General features: G+C 49.7%; 1 protein-coding gene across 1 annotated transcript in view; it reads right to left on the minus strand.

Annotated features, from left to right (window-relative positions):
* ZC3H3 (zinc finger CCCH-type containing 3) overlaps positions 1-19,410 on the minus strand; it is a 179,321-nt gene that overhangs the window by 16,901 nt on the left and 143,010 nt on the right. Inside the window, exon 9 of the mRNA XM_069780176.1 lies at positions 17,731-17,862. Within this exon, the coding sequence (XP_069636277.1) occupies positions 17,731-17,862 (132 nt within the window). The remainder of the gene's footprint in view (positions 1-17,730; positions 17,863-19,410) is intronic.

Genomic DNA, 19,410 nt, shown 5'->3' on the forward strand with positions numbered 1-19,410 from the left:
TCCTTTGCCGTATCAAAATGCTATTCCATGCCAAAATACTATTAAAAATAATACTCTTCTCTGGGAGACATTACACACTCACCCACAGCTTTCCAAGTGCCTGATTTTACAGACTCAAACCACCATAGTCTTAACAGCAATGATCTACCTGCAAGATGGTGATGCTGGGAGGTCCCAAAGAGGTTAACTGGGCTGGAGAAACTGGTTTCATAGAGTACACAGGTGTTTCCTGTCCCAGACATGCTTGGGATGTGGAAAGGAGCAGGGAAGAGCAGGAATGAAGCACGTTCATTTTTGGACTTATTTGGGACTGCTGCCTGGACCACCTTGCTCCTGAAACTGGCCCGGGGCTGGAGCTCAACCCGGTCTGCTTAGGCCTTGGGAATGAGTTTGGCCGATGCTCTCTTGTCCAGGGCCACGGTCACGGCATGGCACTGGCAAAACGATGGCATCAAGATGTTCAGCCCTAAAAACATTTCTGTGCTCCCAGCCTGGCATTTTGGTGGCTCTGAGCAGGAACGCTCACAGCCATCCCCGCAGTCGCCAGCTGTGCCGGTGGGAGGGAGACATCGGCAGTGCTCCACAGCTTCCCCTGGACAAGGCTTTCTGCTGGGAAATGGCAGTTTTTGGCAGCAGGATAGGCAGGAAGAGATGCAGGCAGGGCAGAGGAAATGCCTTCAGGTGTGGTTTCTGTCTGGGTGGCTGGGAACGTTGGCCAGGAGGTGGGAGAAAGAACAGCCTCTCCCTAATCTCCATCTGTTCCCAACACCGTGACAGCAACATGCAGCAATTCAGAGAGCTCGTCCCAATGTATCCCGAGGGATGGAGGGTAGGAGCAGGTCCTGGAGCTCTGCCCAGCCCCATGATGTCCAGGGGGACCCATTTCCATCCAGGATGCTCCGTCCCACCCCACCTGATGATCCCACCCTGGCTCTTGCAGGGCGACAGGCATCACACCGCAACACCCATGACAAGACACAACCCAACACACATGGCGCAACAAAGCGTCCACAACACCAAGATCCATTCACCTGTTCACCTTCTCCACCAGCAAAGACGCAGCCTGCTTTTTCCCCATGTGGGTCCTCCCACGCTTGGATGCCCACGCTGCAAACCTCCTTGCTACAGGGTAGCAGAGATGCTCAAATTTCTCACAGGTTTGGGGGAAAAAGGGACAAATCCACGGGAAGAGAAACACAGGGAGGGTTTCAGCGTGATCATTCTCGCCTGTTTATAAAAATGCATCTTCCCAACAATGCGGGAAGTAGGTGAGCTCCTGCCCTTTTAATGCAACTTGACTTTGGGGGCATGGGAGCAGCTCCCTGTGCTGACCTTTGGGATTAAGCGGCGGCCCCGCTGAGCCATGGAAGCTCTCTCCTCAAAAGGGCAGAAGGGTTCAGCAGCTCTGCTGCCTGGGGCCGGTCGCTGAAGTCGGCAGCAGAGCAAGGAACTTGTCTGCTGCAGGTTGGGGATGGCACTGAGCAGCAGGAGGGCTACGGATCTAGATGGACACATGGACACTGGCTCAATAGGGGGGACAGCACTGCTTTTCCACTGAAAATTCATTTAAAAACCCAGTTCCTATGACTTTCCCCCTCTATTTGAAGGAGCTTCAATGGCAAGTAAGTCTACAAGCCAATAGGCAACCTGAAAGCAGTCATCTCTAAACAGTGCCCAGGTTCTGTCATTACTCCAAAATCCTGTGTTTCATACCAACATAGAATCACAGAATGGTTTGGGTTCCAAGTGGCCTTTCAAGATCATCTAGTCCACCTCCCCTGCCATGGGCAGGGACATCTCCCACTAGATCAGGTTGCTCATAGCCCCGTTCAACCTGGCCTTGAACACTTCCAGGGATGGGGCGTCCACCTCCCCTGCCATGGGCAGGGACATCTCCCACTAGATCAGGTTGCTCATAGCCCCGTTCAACCTAGCCTTGAACACTTCCAGGGATGGGGCATCTACAACTTCTCTGGGCAACCTGGTCCAGTGTCTCACAACCCTCACAGTAAAGAATTTCTTCCTTATGTCCAATCTAAACCTACCCTCTTCCAGTTTAAAATTGTTACCCCTTGTCCTGTCACTACAGGACTTGGTAAAAAGTCTCTCTCCGTCTTTCTTATCAGCCCTCTTTAAATATTGAACGGCCGCAAGAAGGTCTCCCTGGAGCCTTCTCTTCTCCAGGCTGAACAACTCCAACTCTCTCAGCCTTTCTCCATAGCAGAGGTGTTCCAGCCCTCGGACCATTCCCTGTCCCTCCTCTGGACCTGCTCCAACAGGTCCACGTCTGTCTTCTGCTGGGGACCCCAGAGCTGGACGCAGTGCTCCAGGGGGGTCTCACCAGGGCAGAGTAGAGGGGGAGAATCCCCTCCTCCGACCTACTGGCCACGCTGCTCTGGATGCAGCCCAAGAGATGGTTTGCTCTCTTCCACCCATGGACCAGCACTGGAAAAGCATCACTAGAGACTAGAGCATCCCAGCCGTGTAGGCAAGGCCAGCTCCTGCCTGTCCCAAGCTGGTAGTAAAGCTGATGCTTATTTTGGCTATGCCATGCAAGAGCAGGTATGGGAAAACCATCTCCTCCAGCGCAGAAAGATGTGTTTAAGCAACCATTCTCTTGCAAACCACCTAGAAAACACACATTTGAATCAAGCAGAGGTCTGGGAGAACAGCTTTCAGTATTCTCTACCTTTTCCCTCCCAAATCATGCTGGTCTGGACACCTCCACCTGCAGACAGGATACGGCCCAGACCAAGAATAAATGCTTGGAAAAGGCAGTGACAGGACAGCTTTCAAGGGCAGTAATTTTTCCCAAAATATTAGCGAGTAGAAAAGCAAACCTCTCAACCTGATAATTGATTTAAAAATAAGTGAAACAGAATTAGGGGAGAGGAAAAATAAAGGCACAGCCTGTTAGGGATTGAAGGCTGGGATGAACCCAGGGGCTGCGGATGACGGAGAGCTGGGGAGGTTGAAAGCTGAGATGGCGTGGGGCCAGCTGAGATCATCTGCATGGACAAGACCTGCAAACGCCTATGGTTTATCTTCTCATTCCCCTCTTCCCCACACGCTTTGCCCAAAGCCATTCTTTATTTGGATGGGCAGCAATGGATGATGATGCCTGCCTAGAAATTACACAGCTCCAGTGGCATGGGACGGGCAGAGCTGCCAAGCCCGTTTTGCCAGGCCAAGTGGATCCCAAAGGAAGCATGAGCAAAATCCCAGGATTTTATGTTTCATACAATATCAGGTTCTTGGGCTGTGTGCCAAAGTTTCTGACTGGCATCAACACGAAATCCCATATTGTCCTTATAGCTGGGGCCAGCTCTAGTTCAACGCCACCCATCTCATGTGACGGCAAGTTGGCCTGATGGTACATCAGATCTACTGCACGCTGGAAGGTTTCTAGTCCACCACCACCTCCAGATCTCTATCCATGCGATGACGGTGACACCCTGAAAGCTTCCTATTAATTACAAACCCACCTGATGTTGATTATTGCTATTTATTGCCAGGGCAGCAGCTCTTCAGAGCCTCCGCCCAAGGATGCAAGATCCACTTCTGTATAGTGGTTTCCAACACAAAATGGACTTGGAAAGGAGAAGAGCAGGAAAAAAGAGCCCTGGTCTCAAAAAGCCACATGGATGCATCACCCTCGCAGCCAGCGGTGATGCTGCTATGCTCAGGAATGATGCTATTTTAGGGAAAAGTCAAGAAACATAGCTGTTTCTTCCCAGCAGGGCACCCGAAGGACCAGTTACAAATCCTTGTGCTGGAGGGGGATGGTGCCACGGTCCCAGCTTGGTGTTGGGACTGGGATACACCGCCTGCCCAGTGCTCTCACCGGCACTGACCTCCAAGTCAATCATTGTACCAGACCACATTTATTGGCTCTACGGCAAAGAGATACTTAATAAAGAAAACAAACCATGTGCGACTAATCCCAGGGTTGTGTCCTCAGCTCAAGTTTCTAATGGCTTTTCCACGCTGTTCCCAGCGCTCGGCCCTTCTTCCGTAACACCTCGTCCATCACCGCTGTTTTAGGGCAGGGATGGTGAGGCTGGGATTGCCTCCCCGCCGGGCTCGGTGACTGGAAAAGCCCCTTCTGTTTATTTACGGCAGCTCTTCTGCTCTTGCCCTGCATGCCAGAGCAAACATGCTGGGGCTGGGTTGCTATAAGGCGGTTTGTTGTCCGTCGCGTGTCAGCCGGGCTGAAGCCGAGCAGGGCTGCGGGGTGACGGGCGCACCCTCATGCTGGGGGCCATCCGATCCCTTCCACCTGTCGGGGTGGCTAATTATACCCCCGTGGGACCCCCGCCAGCCCGCAGGTTGAACCATAAAAAGAGAAAAAAGCCTCCTGTCCTTTCCAACAGAGACAACAGAAAACCCACAGCACCCCTAAAAAGCCCTGGGGAGAAACCCTACGGCTACGTCGGGTGCTGATGAGGATGGCATCATCCTGCTGATGCTGTTGCCATCCCGGTCTCCCTGCTCCGGGGTTCCCCTCGCAGCCCAGACCAGCAGCAGTGCTCGGTGCTGGGACGGTGCCCGGCTGGCAGCTCCCGCGGCCGGGACTCCTCCCTGGCTGCCAAGGCAGCTTTGGGTGAAATTCAAGGTGCTGCTAACGACCCACAAAGCCTTAAATGGCCCAATGGACCCTGACGCACACGGGGAGCCAGACGGGGATGAGCGGGTTTGCAGGGCGCAGCCTTCTTTAGCACAGACCTGGCAAAGAAGGAGGCAGCAACTGGTGGAAGGTGCCGGCTCGGCCCTGGGAATGACGTTAATTAATATTTTCCATGAACAAGCTTGGCAGGAGGCAGCGGAGGGTGGGAGGAAGGCGAAGCTGGGTTACTGGGCCGACCAGCAACCGCCCACTGACCTTACAGGGGGGAATGAGAGGTCCCATCCAGCCCGGAATTCCCAGCTCCATTCCACCAGCAGTTTGCCCAGGTTGAACTTCTCGAGTATCACCAGGCTTGTCTGACTACTCGATCTCTCCTTTCCCAGCACCAAGGGATGGCAGGTGACAAGGGAGCAGCAGACAGACAAGAGATGGCAAAATGCTGGAGCATCTTCCCATCTCCTTGGACCTGTGTCCATCTCTCCATCCACCGTGATGGACACGAGTCCAGCACCTGCCTGGAAACCCAGAGCACGGCGGTGATAAAAGCACCAAGCAGACCTCCTGGGGAAGAGGAGCATTAAAAGCATGAGTTAATCCCCAAAACTCAAGTGCTTTCTATTTTTTAAAGCCCTCTGCACATCCACGCAGCTTCACCGGAGCTATTACAGGTAGCCCCATCGCCAAGCAGCAGGATTAACCGGCTGGATTGATGTCAGGCTGTTTTAATGTCCCTCTTACCCGCCATGTCTCAGCACTAAGTGGCTGTTGGGAAGCTATCGCTGGAGGTGGTGGAGCCGTTTTCTGATGCTGCTCCAAACTGACAGCCAGTAAATAGCTTTTTTTTGATGGCTTTTTTATACTTGGGTGCAGATGGAAGCAGCTTTAAAAAAAAATTCCAGCTCCCTGTCATTAAAACCCAGAGGACGATACATCCGACCATCATCCAGGCTGTGGAATAATGATGAAGAAATGTAGCCGAGACAATTATACCAAGGAATTTGCTCCGAAACGGATTTCTGCCCTCAAAACAGAGTTTGGTGCCCTACCAAAATGCTTGCAGGGAAGCGATGACTTCTGATGGCCTTCTCCAAATGCTTGCTAGGATTTAGGATCTACCGAATGCTCTCTAGGATCTACCACAAAGCCATAAACCCTCTCCCTTGGTATTTGCAGGCAATAAAACAGCATTTGAGCTAAAATACCTCTGGAGCTGGAGCAAGAATGGGACTGTGATTTCTAAAATCACTGGGAACATCATATTTAAGAGGCAGCAAAATAGATGGGAGGGATTGAAGGGGGCAAGGAAAAGCCTTGTCCCTGCAGCATCCATTCCTCCGTCATGGTCCAGCCCAAATAAAAATCACCTAAGGGATGGGGCTCTCTTTCATATCCCATCTCCACCACCTCTTGCCAGCTTCCTCTAAGTTGCCGTCAACTGTTTCCTCTCATCTTGCTGCTCCCTGGTTTAGGCGTGTTACTCCTGTAACTGGAATCCCCCACGTAGCAAAATGATGTCAAAGAGCATTTCACCTCCCCAGCACGGGTGCACGTGAAACCTCCAGGCTTCAGATCCGAGCAGAAGTACCATAATTGAGCATTTCCAATGATTTTTTTTTTCTTCAAATATATCTTCTCATTTGGGAATTGCTTCCTGCCTGGTCTTGCTCCTCACCCCCAGCTCTATACAGACTGGCAAGAGCTTTGCTTGGAGTCGCAGCAGCCAGTGGTTGGATTTTCCAGGCTTGGTTTTTGTCCGTGTCCTGCATCAGCCTGGAGGAAAGCCTGACAGCTCTGACAAAGCTGGCAGACAGCGTAAGCCAAAATATAAATAAAAGATACAAGGCAAGCCAAGAGGATAGAGGAAGACCAGCCAGCGACACTGTGCAACTCAGCTCTACTCCAATCCCAAAGCACCCAGGATCAGTTGAGCCACCACAGAAGCAAAGCCACAGACATAAGGAGGAACCATCGAATCACAGAAGGGTTTGGGTTGGAAGGGACCTTCAGAGATCATCTAGTGCAAACCCCTGACATGGACAAGGACATCTCCCACTAGACCAGGTTGCTCAAAGCCCCATCTAACATGACCTTGAACACTACCAGGGATGGGGTATCCACAACTTCTCTGGGCAACCTGGTCCAGTGTCTCACCACCCTCATCGGAAAAAAATTTCTTCTTATGTCCAATCTAAACCTCCCCTCTTCCAGTTTAAAACCATTGTCCCTTGTTCTGGTAAAAAGCCTCTCTCCATCTTTCTTATAAGCCCTCTTTCTATATTGAAAGGCCACAAGAAGGTCTCCTCAGGTTAAACAACCCCAAATCTCTCAACCTTTCTCCATAGCAGAGGTGTTCCAGTCCTCGGACCATTTCCCTGTCCCTCCTCTGGACCCGCTCCAACAGGTCCATGTCTGTCTTATGCTGGGGACCCCAGAGCTGGACGCAGTGCTCCAGGGAGTCTCACCAGAGCAGAGCAGAAGGGGAGAATCCCCTCCCTTGACCTGCTGGCCACGCTGCTTTGGATGCAGCCCAGGAGACGACTGGCTTTCTGGGCTGTGAGCGCAAATTGCTGGGTCATGTCCAATTTTTCATCCACTGGTATCCCCAAGTTCTCCACAGGGCTGCTCTCCATCCCTTCATCCCCCAGCCTGTATTAATACTGGTAATTGCCCCGATCCAGGTGCAGGACCTTGCACTTGGCCTTGCTGAGCTTTATGAGGTTCACACGGGCCCACTCCTCCAGCCTGTCCAAGTCCCACTGTTTGGCATCCCTTCCCTCAAGGGAATCAATGGCACCACTCAGCTTCCTTTACAAACTTGCTGAGGGCGCACTCAATCCCACTACATCATTAATGAAGATATTAAATACTGTTAGTCCCAGTACGGACCCTTGAGGGACACCCCTTGTTACTGGTTTCCACTTGGACCTTGAGCCATTGATGATAATTCTTTGGATGCAGCCATCCAGAAGGTGAATCCCCAACCCAGCATTCAACACTGCATGGCAACATCTACGGCATTCAATCATTCCCTGCACTGCTTTGTTGAGGAACCCTGTTTCCATCAGAGACCTCATAATCTCAACCATCACACCCAAAGCCGTGATGGAGCCAGTTTCATGTGGGGAACTCATCGACAGTAATTGCCAACCCCAAATCATCACTGTCAGGGATGGAGGAAGACAGACATCCACCGGACATCCCCTAGAGTGTCATCTGCATCAGGGATGACAGGGGGTCTACCACGTGCATGATTCCCGGTGGCTCAGGGAAGGTGGCACCCACTGCTCATGGGACGCAGAGATCGTCTGACAACAGAGAACAGATGCGAACAAAGGGAGATTCCAGCATGGGAAGCAAAGATGAAATCTGCTCTTCTTTGCATTCATCTGTACAGAAGTTCAGGTTGAAATCAAGAACTCTCTGCCTCATCAGTATATTCCCACTTTATAGCCATGATTCAGCGACTGCTTTTCCCCTGGACTTTCTAATTTTCATGTTTTGCGATGCACCTTCTTCTACAAAGATATTAAAGTGCAAGAGAGAAAATCACAGACCAGTATTTATCTAGGCACTATTATCAACTAGTCCAGGCTATTAAGCAGTTCAAGTTTGCCCTGATAAGCAACATCTTTAATGTAAGCATCTGAATGCTGTTGAAGATACTACAGTTAAATTAAAGTAGCAATAAGAACCCTCATTATGCCATTACAGACTACGGTAAATAAGATGCAACTGGAAACCCACAAAGATTTCTGCAGTGATACACGGGTAGGATTGGGCATGGAAGAAACCTGATTAGTTTTAAACCTTCTCTGCAGGCTACAAAGAGTTTTCAATGAAAAGCTCCCATTGCCAGTACCAAGATTTATCGCTTACTATCAGCAGCACAGCCATCGTTGCCCAGAGGAGATGCACAAGGACTCAACATCCCCAGTGAGCCAACAGGATGCACCCGGACAGATCTCACCCTGCTCCAGGCCACCATTCATCAACTTACGAGCAGACTCATTACTAAGTCTATCCATTATTTTTTTTTAATAAAGATTTTATTTACTAACCAGTTTGTTGACTTAAGATTTCTGCTAAACATTATAGGAAAAAAACCAAATCAAGCAGGCAACTCTAGCACCCAGAAAACATCTGTCAACCAGAGCCAAAATTAAATGAAACGAAGTTGCTTTTGTAGTTGATTTTCATACAGCTGCAGTGGACTATAAAAGAGCTATCAAAGGCAGTGCTCTCCATCAGCTATTTCTGAATGATGGGAGAAGGTAAGCCACAAATCTTCCATCCCAGAGAAGGGGCTGCCCCACTGCCCAGGAGTTATCTCCAGTGCCACCCAGACACGCCTGCAAGCACCGAAAATCATCAGGAAAGTTGAAGTGCACTCAGCATGAACCCACACCTGGAACAGGTGGATACATGGCTACTGTCTGCAGATATGGCTAAAATATCACTAAAAACTCCTGGCAAACAGACCCAACACAATTTGGGTCAAAATGAAGGTGAGAGAGCCACGCCCCAGTGGCTCTCCATGCTGAGCCTGCTCTGGCACTAGGAAAAAGGATGCTGATGCATCCACCTGGCAAACTCCTCTCTTCTTTCCCACTGCACACATGTTGACATCCTACCTACCCACACGTTGACATCCCACCTGGTTACCTGAATAACCTCTAAAACCAGCTTCACGCACGCAACCAGCGTCTCCATAGCTAAGACTAGACGTTTCTACCACCTCTCCTCCACCTGAGCCCAAAACAGCTGTGTGCAAGACGGAGATAAATTTAAATCTTAAATGGCTCTTTCCCTCACATAAGCAAAAGAAGGGGGAGGAGAAGCTGCCGAAATGCTTTACTGCGACACCTCCTCATCACACTCTCTCCTGCTGGAAGTGTATAAAATGGATCATCTCTTAAGAAGAAGCAATTTGCTGATGTCTAGACCCTAACGCCCAACTTTCGTGAACGCAGGCAGTGAAATCTGTTTGAGGTTTGATTCTTCTAATAGGAGCAGAAGTGAGTTTTATTCCCAGCGCAGGATGTGTTTGGTGACAAGGAGGTACAGAGCGGGGTGTCGGGGTTCAGCAAGCCCATCCCCACATGGGTCATCTTTAAAGATTTCGCAAAGATGGAAGAGAAAAGTGGTACGTCTCTGAGCAGCAAAATCATGCAAGTCTTTCTCCTCTTCCTCTTCTCCACCCTTTGACCAGCTCGTTCGTTTCACTGATTTACAGCTTTAATACCCCACCCTGTTCCCTCCTGGGCAGCCCCTCATCATGTTGAGACATCCATCGATCTCATCGCCATTTCCCCATGGCCCCTCTGCTCAGGTCCGGCCAGATCCTGCACACCTGCAAGATCCTGTCCTTCCCTATACAACGCCGCAAGCGTGTCCTGCTGCCACCAGCTCTCTCTGAATCAAAGTGGAGAGGAAATTGGAAGCAGTTGTGATAGGATCATAAAAGGAATAAGATGGAGGTACAGCCAAGATATATACAGAAAATTCCGGATGGCTCAAAGCTTAGCCTTCCCTGTATCCCTCCCCGTGCTAATACCAAGAGGAGAGGTTTTATATTAAAACTTCTTGCACTTCAAACAGCCCCCCTGGTAGCTGCGCATGGAGGAGCTTCTCAGCCTGATTGGGTCTAATTCAGCATAACAATGTCATGGAGTTTGGAGATGAGTGCTCCGAGCCAGGTAAATCTGCTCCTGCCGCAAGCTAGTTGTCTCCAGGCATCAGCCCTGGGGCAATTTGAAAGAAAAATCATCTGCATTTGAAATTTCTTAGTCAGGCCCAAACTAAAAGTGTGGGCCAAACGATATGCACATGAAAGAGCTGCTTAAAGTCTCACACAGTATCTGAAGGGCCTCCAGGAGAGGAGCAAACCTTTGCCGACCCACTGATGCAATGCTGAAGACCAACAGGTACGAGGCTGCCACCCAGAAAACTGATCTGGAAGAAACAGCCTCAAAACACGGCCTCTCTTGATGCTAGCACGCCTGGAGGAAAAGGGGAGGGCTACTTGTGAAGTTGGGGTGCTTCCCTTCACAGCCCCCAACATATCCAAAACCTCTCCCAGATCCTCTCTGGCCACAGCCAGTACCAGTTTTGGAGGGACAAAATTAAGGAGCAGCCTGGGCCTTCAGCATTTCCACAGCCAGAAGATGTTTAAACAACCCTCAATGGACTTTTCATCCAGAGATATGTCCACGTGCTTCTCCTCTAAGGGAGAGGTTGGAGCTCTGAAATGGCAGCAGCGAGCACAGAGCAGCTCCTGTCCCACTGCTAGCCTGACCACAGCAATGAGGACCTTGGGGAGAAGGAGCACAACCGATCAGAACAGCAGGATGGAGAAGCAAGAAATCATTCCTAAAGGATTTATACACACCTTAATAATTTACTGTGATTCTTACACTTGCTAGACTCAAGAAGCTTCTGCCATTAAGCACCTCCAGGTTTTTTGTTGTCACAAAGTCTCTCAATGCTGCAGAAAGAGGAAAGCCAGTGTCCTTTACCTCCACACTATGTGTGACAGGTGCTGTGGTGGCCACCATGACCATCTGGGACAGAAGTCCAGGATGATCAGCAGGCTGGAACACCTCTCCTAGGAAGAAAGAGCTGGGATTGAGAGAAGAGAAGGCTCCAGGAGGACCTTATTGCAGTCTTTCAATATAGAAAGGGGGCTTATAAGAAAGGAAGAGAGACTTTTTACCAAGTCCTGTAGTGACAGGACAAGGGGCAACAGTTTTAAACTGAAAGAGGGTAGGTTTAGATTGCATATTAAGGAAGAAATTTTTTATGATGAGAGTAGTGAAACACTGGACCAGGTTGCCCAGAGAAGTTGTGGATGTCCCATCACTGCAAGTGTTCAAGGTCAGGTTGGATGGGGCTTTGAGCAATCTGATCTAGTGGGAGATGTCCCTGCCTGTGGCTGGGGTGTTGGACTGGATGATCTTTAAAGGTCCCTTCCAACCCAAACCATTCGATGATTTGATGAAAGATGGAGATGGAGTGTAATTACAGAGGTGGGAATCAGCCAGCAACTACCTGGATGAACGTGCACAGGTAGGTTCCTCAATGACTGCATGTCCTCAAGGAAAAGGCAAGCTGGCTGGGGGTCAACCTGGGACCAAAGGAGGGGGAAAAATGACCTAGAAAGTCCAATATGTGATGGCTGTTGGCTGTGAGAAAAGAAAAATGCTGTTTTAGCCAGCAGGCAACAAAAAAACAGCTGAGAACATGCAATATGAACAGCGTTGATCTTCACCTTTCTGTGATAACAGATTAAGGGGAACAAGGACCCCAGGCTGACACTCTCCATCGTGAACCGAGCACTGGATAATTAAGAGAAAACCCCAAATACATTTAACTGTTACCTGCTGCTAACATAGCTCATGTGGCTTTTCCTAAATAAATGTATTAAATTTAATGTATCAGACACATGAAATCAGCTTATGGTAGAAACCTGTTAAACTGCCACCAGAAAAGCAGAAAATAACCAACCTAACGCATCATCAGACTAGAGAAACACAAATGAGAACAAGACGTCAGCTAAGAAAAAGTCCCCGCATTTGAATTTTCTAAGAAAAATCAAGCAGCTGCCACTGTGAAAAACACCACACTCCACCTGGGGGAGGAAAATGATTCTTCCCAAGTAAGCAGCACTTCCTCGGGCAGTGTGGGCTGACCAGACTTACCCCTCCTACCATGAACTTTGCCACTATTTTACGTGGATAAGGTGCAAATCAGAGTTCTGGTGAAAGGCTGTTGGCCGAGAAACTCAGCAGGAGTGAAAAGATGGATTTTAGGAGACTGACGGGTAGTCCCAGCCCAGGTCAACCATGAGCATCCCTGCTGCGATGGCAGGTCCCCTAGTCAAGCTTCACTGTCGGGGACGGGGCTGGTTGTGCTGGTTGGGGTCCCTGGGAGGGATGGGTTACCAGCAAACACTGGAGCACAGAGCCCCCGCTTACCCATGATTTATTCCAGTACATCTCCCCATGCCTTTTCACGGTAGCCTCGTTGTTTAATCTCACTGTGTCTTACTGCTTAACAGTTCCCACGGGGGAACAATTTACCCACAGGCTTTAAGGCAGCTGATGGAAACAATACGAAGATAGGTATTTAATGTGGCACGCTCGCTAATGTACACCATGGGGGAAAAGCTTATTTAATACAAAACAATTTTACAGATGCAGCAGTTAGACGGGACCGGGCTGACTCGCTTGCCTTTGCTCTGACATGCTGCAAGGGTTGGAGGACGCCAGCACCAAAACCCACCCCAGCCACAATTCTTACAAATACAGTTTATTCCCCAGTAAGTCATGTTTTGTGACTGTAAAGCAAATCTCACAGCACCTGCTCCTTGGGGTCATCTATGGATGTAATGCAAGTGCTTGCCGTAATTCCCAGGTCCAAGACCTCAGCCACGCAGAGCTCTCGGCTCACAGTTAGCCATCCAATATCACGACAGCAGCCCGACGTGCAATGCACGTTTTCACCCTACAATTTCCTTTAGGACAAGTATTATTTCGTATTATTTCACATTATTTGGGTATTATTTCAGAAGCCATGTGTGGGCGCAGCAAGGAGAGCGGCTTGGCAGAGAAATCGCCTCTGGGACAAGCCGATCATCTCTCCTCCAGGCTTGCTGGTCATGCAGCCCACTCACGACCACATCTTCTCCTGTTTCTCCGTAGCCCCGGGAGACATGCCACCATGGCTTCGCTCGCTGGCTACCTCATCCCTTGTGTCCACCAGCCTCACCCGGTCCTCTCCTAGTGAACCCATGCCCCAAGCTGAGATGCAGGCATATGGGAAGAGGGATGGGGAACCAGAGAGGAGCTTTTACTGCAGAGCAGCTCATTAAAACATCTTCGGAAAACCCTGGGGAGCACCTGCAAGAGGCCCTGTTTCTTCCTCTCTTCCCACTTCCCCCTTCGGGCTTCCTCCAGTGGAGGTGACCAGCCCAGAGGGACCAGCCTCACCCAGCGTGACTGTTTCGTGGTGCTGGTGAAGGTCAGGGTTCTCCACACAAGGCAGCAGGGAGACTTCCATGGTGGGCACCACTTCATGGCTTTAGCTAAGACATGTATGACATTGTGTTTAGAGATGATTCAGGCAGCAGAACTATTTGGAGCCATATTTCACCAACTGCTTCACCAAGCTGAACTTGCAGGTTCCTCCACTCCCTTCAGGAAGCTGTAGGTCCACGTAAGTGCATACAGGTTGGAGAAACTTCCCAATCCATGACCAAGGAACCAGTGAGAATGCTGGAAATCAAGGTCCTGGCTCTGCTACCAGCTCCCTCCTGGAAACGATTAATATTGGGGGCAACATTCTCTTAACGAAGGATGTGGTTACGATCTTGTACAGGAGCTGTCTCCTCTCCCCAGGGGCAGAGGGACCTTTACCCTCTACAAGTCTATGTTCCTGAAAAAGGGACTTGGGAATGCAAATTTAAAGCTTTCTCACTTAATTCTAAGTTCCTGATGAAGCCAGAGTGGGCCAGTCCCGGCATCATTTGTACGAAGACTCGTGCAATTGGAGTTGCAGCCCATGAGATGGGTCAAAGGCTGATCAACTTGGCCTGAGCATCCTGCAAGACATTCTAGAAAGTACTTAAGAGGCAACACTGCCAACAACACTTTATAAATTATGGATAATAATGGACATTTTTTATGAAGGTCTGATAAAAATCAGAAATCGTGCTTCTTCTTCAGAGCACAGAGGAAAACACAACTGGGAGAAGAGCCCAGTGTGCCAAAGCCAGGCACAAAAGGACCTAAATTCCTAATTACTGGCCGTCCTTGTTTGAGCTTATCCGCCGAGGATGCTATGCCAGTGTTGCACATCTTTGCCATCCGCACCCTTTGCGGTTCAAACCGCAGGCAGACGGCTCTCGACGTTCCTCGGACAGGGAAAGGCAGAACGAGAGAAGATTTACTCCCATCCTAAATTATTCAAAAGAAAAGGGACTGCGCATCTTTAACAAGCTATCGTTTTATGAAGCAAGGTTAACATTTTTACTTGATTCAGTAGAATATTATAAACTCTCCGGGGTCCATTTGAGGACTTTCTACTTTGAGCAAAGGCATGGACTCAGCATTTTTTATATTATTTAGAGAATAAAATTAACCCTTAATGGCCCAAGCTGGTATTTCTCCTCCCCAGTTAAATATGGCCCGCTCAGCAATTTCTCCCCATATATAATTACAGGCTGCTATCCATCATCTGTAGGAGAATGCTTTTCTGACACTCTAAAAGTGACACGGTAAGCACTTTTACTAATAGAATAAATATTCTAAATATCTCTTTTATATTTTCATTTAAATTGGAATACTTTAAAAATAATTGTAGGGACCCTGCCTGTGTGGCTAGTGCTGTGCTGGAGGGAGGTGGCAGGATGCCTTCGGAGGAAGTGTTTTCCTTCAGAGGAAATGTTTATCCTGCAAGCAGTCCCCTCCATGCACTGCCACAAAAAGTAATTAGGCACAGACTAATTTATTAGCATTTCCCTTCACTCCTGCCGATGTCCTGCTTTCCTTAAAGCTCTCACTTTTGGCTTTTTTCCCCTTCCTTTTGCCTGGTTTTTGCTTTCCCCTTCCTTTTGCCTGGTTTTTGCTCTGTAGCAGTTTCCTTGGGAAAGGATGGGTTTGCCTTGCAGAAGGCACTGTCCGCCGTTGTGTTTGTGTTCTGGGCCAGGCTGGTGGCTTTGCATGATGACGCCACAGTGATGGGCACTGAACACCTCCAGCTTCACTTGCTGGGTTGCACCTCTGCCAACAAATGCTACGGGATTGAAGAAAAGGAGGTGAAGAGCCCTTTGGGGCTCCAGCCCTGAGCAGCACATGGATAGAAGCATCCGACTGCTCATCCCAGCAACTGCCCTGGTGAAAAGCAGCCGAAATCACGAGGGAGTTAGAAATCTCCAGGAGCAGCAAGTCTAAGCAAAACCATGCTTAGGCAGACACTTATTCATGCGTTATCTATTAAATGCAATAAAATAATATCATTCCATAGGCCCGCTGGGGCATATTTGGGATGGTGCCCTGCACCTAATGAAACAAAATGATTGTTTCATTAGCGGCTCTTTTTTTTCAGCCGAAAAGCCAACCCAAAGCAGTGCTTGCAAAGTTCATGTCATGTTTTCAGCGTGGTACCTGGAGTCTCCAGCTCAAGGAAGAGGCTTTCACTGTCTCCTCCTGTTCGCTTGCTGTTGGCTTGTGGAAGCAGCTGAACCAAGCCAGGACATAAATGTGATGTTTTCTTCCATATCAAACATGCCTTAGAGGCAACTAGCAATCTCCCCAGAGGGAAACAGATGGAGGGAAGAGGATGGCCTCAGGATTCCAACCTGACCTGGAATGTTTCCAGGGATGGGTTATCTACCACCTCTCTGGGTAACCTGGGCCAGTGTTTCACTACCCTCAGCATAAAAAATTTCTTCCTTGGATCTAGTCTGAATCTCCCCTCTTTTAGTTTAAAGCCATTACACCTTGTCCTATCACTATAGGCCCTGCTAACAAGTCTGTCCCCTTCTTTCTTACAAGTCCCCTTTAAGTACTGAAAGGCTGCAAGAAGGTCTCCCTGGAGCCTTCTCTTCTCCAGGTTGAGCAACCCCAACTCTCTCAGCCTTTCCTCACAGCAGAGGTGTTCCAGCCGTCGGACCATTTCCGTGTCCCTCCTCTGGACCCGCTCCAACAGGTCCATGTCTGTCTTCTGCTGGGGACCCCAGAGCTGGATGCAGTGCTCCAGGAGGGTCTCACCAGAGCAGAGCAGAGGGGGAGAATCCTCTCCCTTGACCTGCTGGCCACAATGGTCAAAGGATGAACATTGTCAAAGGATGAGCAGAAATCCCACTGTATAACCCAGCCTGAAAAAGAAAAGCCTGGCAACTCTCAACTAGAGCAGAAAAGTATCATCTCCATAAATCTCAGAGTCCACCTTTGCTTTATTCAAACCCGGTGGCAAATTGGCTGGCTGCCCCTTCTGAACCATGGATTGCCTGGGGACTCTGTGTGACAGCATCACCTTGCAGGTTTGGAGAAACCAAGCAAAGGTGGCCCATATCTTGTTCATGGGACTCAAAAGAAAACCACATGCTCTACTAATGAAAGAGTGGTTCACACTAAGAGGCCCAAAAAATTATTAAATTAATGGAAAACAGTAAAGAGGAGTCAGATAGGACAGTCACTTTGATTCCTAGGGGAACACCAGCATGGCCAACCCTGTCCCTTTGCCACCAATTAAGGAAAGGTAAGATCCTGCAGCATAGCTCTGTGCCACCAACAAACCAAGCTTGCTGCCACCCACTTCTCACAACACATACAAAGATGGAGGGAGCCACAACATGTCGGATAAACCTCAAAATTTCATTTTTTTACATGTAACAGCCCTATAATTCCTTTGGAAACCAGCAAGTGGCAGCCAGCTCCAAGCTCTGCTCTAGGAAAGCTGCTCTCTCTCGAGCTCTGTGGGTTACGTCAGGTGCCATAAGCTCAAGGACGACGTTGCAAGTTTACCCAGGTTGCACATAAAGTCCGTCTAGGACTTCAGTGCATTGATCTAAACCAGAGGGCCCCCAGGACCTAGAGGTGGGCTCCACGAAGCCCCCAGGTACATATCTGGGCACAGCTTGAGGCTCAGCTGCTGCAGGCTAGGTGAGCAAGGGTGCTCTTGCTGCTAAGACTGAGCCACAAGATTTAAGGCTCAAGTTTTAACCTGTCACGGGCCAGCGTGCAAAATAAGCATAAATGTCTATGGTTTTTCTATATAAAACATTTTCAGGGCAGGTGCTATCAGCTCAGGCACCTGACTCCAGTAACATGGACACCCCGGGGAAGCTTCTCCTGGGGAAACACCAGCACGACAGTTGTGAGCTGCAGCCTTTGTTTCCTTTTTTTTTCCTGCCTGTAAGGCAACCAAGCCACTTTGCCCATCACCCTTTAGAAAGGCACAGGACTGCTGTTCATCACATCCAGGTGTTCAGCAGCTTCCAGCTCTACGGCTCCCTTTGGTGCTGTAGCTCGCGCGAAAAACAGCTTGTGGCTTCGGCAAAGGAGCATCTGTCCCGGGACCCCAAGAGTTGGTCCCCTCTTTACCTTTTCTCCCATGGGGCAATAGCCTTTGAGGAAATCCTGGCACACTTCTGCCTTCCTGGACACGTAGACGTGGCTGTACGGGCAGTTACTGTTGCTGCAGATCCCCTTCAAGAAGTAGGAGCACACCGGCATCTGCAAAGGCAGAGGATAAGAAACCCATTAGCGCTCCCCCCGACTCATGATTAGGAATAGTTCCAACACCCAGAACTGAAATAAAACCGTGACATGCGTAAAATAAATACACGCCTTTTGCCAGCCACTGATCCCAGAGGTATTTTTAGCTCTTCTATTGGTCTCCTGCAAGGCAGCTCCCTGACATTACGTGGTCCCAGTGTATATATGCACAGGGGACGAACATGCTTGCCTTAGCATCCTTCAGGATGCTGGAGACAGGGTGGAAAGCATGAAACTGCCACCAGAAAGAAAACTGCCTCTGTACAGCATGAGGAAGGGACGGGGGAATCGTAATAAACTCTGCTATCATAAGGGCTTTGCTGGCACGACGCACGTGGCAGGTTCATCTTTTGCTAACACTCTCCTAACTAACCTTGAAGAGGAGAGAAGGGGCGGCTGCTCCCTGGGCTCCTCACTCGCAAAAGGCACTGAGCTGAGCACACCGTCGCGTGGCCAAGGACCGAGAACACCCTTCCTGAGGGGTGATGCAGTGGCTGCGATGGGAACAGCGGCGCAGAGCTCACAACCAGCCTGGCTGCACTCTCCCATTGGGGGTTCTGGCCACCGCAAAGGCACCTGCGGGTGCCCCCCTTATGTGGCTCTTCCATGACTCCAAAAAGTGGGTCCTAGCAAGGGGGAAAACAAGTTCTTGCACCTCCGCAAGCATTTTTTAGGGGGGGCTGCATCATGTGAAGGCATCAGCCTGGCACCCCCCAAGGGCTGCGAGCGATGTGATGATGCCTGTCCCTGTGCGCTGGAGGAGGGATGCTCCAGAAGGGAGGGAAAGGAGGAGGAGAGCCCAGGCTCCTGCCGCAGTGGTTGAGGAGGAGAGCGGTCAGATACATGGAGCAGAGCCCCGCTCCCACGTTCACCGCTCTCAAGCTTTAGCAGCGCAACAGCCGACGGGGAAAAGCAAACGAGCAAGGATCCTCATCGTCCTCAAACCACAAACTTCACCTTCCACCAGCTGTTACAATTAAAAACAAATTACCAGCCTGCTGCGATATTTCAGCATCCTTAACTCACCGGCTACCACAGGCAACTTCCCCACCCAAATAGGCAGCTGCTGACGGGAACGTGCGCTTCCCGAAGCCGCTGTGACTCCGATCCGGCTCCTCCTGCTCAATCCCTTGCTGCTTGCCTACACGCCGAATTTCCTTACTGCTCGGCACAGTATTGATCCCTCCGTTAACTCGGTAGCGTCTCAGTCCCGCCGGTCCGAGCATCCCCAAACTAATATTTACAATTCTGCAATAACCACATCTGAGGCTATCTGGAAAAATCCCTTTCCCTGAAGGGCACGTTAGGGTTTTAACTAAATTGGCTCACTTGAGCCAAAGAGAGAAATAGAAGGAGGGGGAAGCAGAGAGGAAAGAAAACAAAGGGTGCTTTAAAGAGAAGAGTTTATTTTTAATTGTCTTTTAACTGCAGACATTAACATAAAGGACAGGGCTCTGGGGCTATCTTTTTTGGTGGTGGTGGTGTGACCGTAAATGATTCCCTTAA

The sequence above is a fragment of the Haliaeetus albicilla genome, chromosome 3 (assembly GCF_947461875.1).
Source record: "Haliaeetus albicilla chromosome 3, bHalAlb1.1, whole genome shotgun sequence".
Taxonomy (NCBI): domain Eukaryota; kingdom Metazoa; phylum Chordata; class Aves; order Accipitriformes; family Accipitridae; genus Haliaeetus; species Haliaeetus albicilla.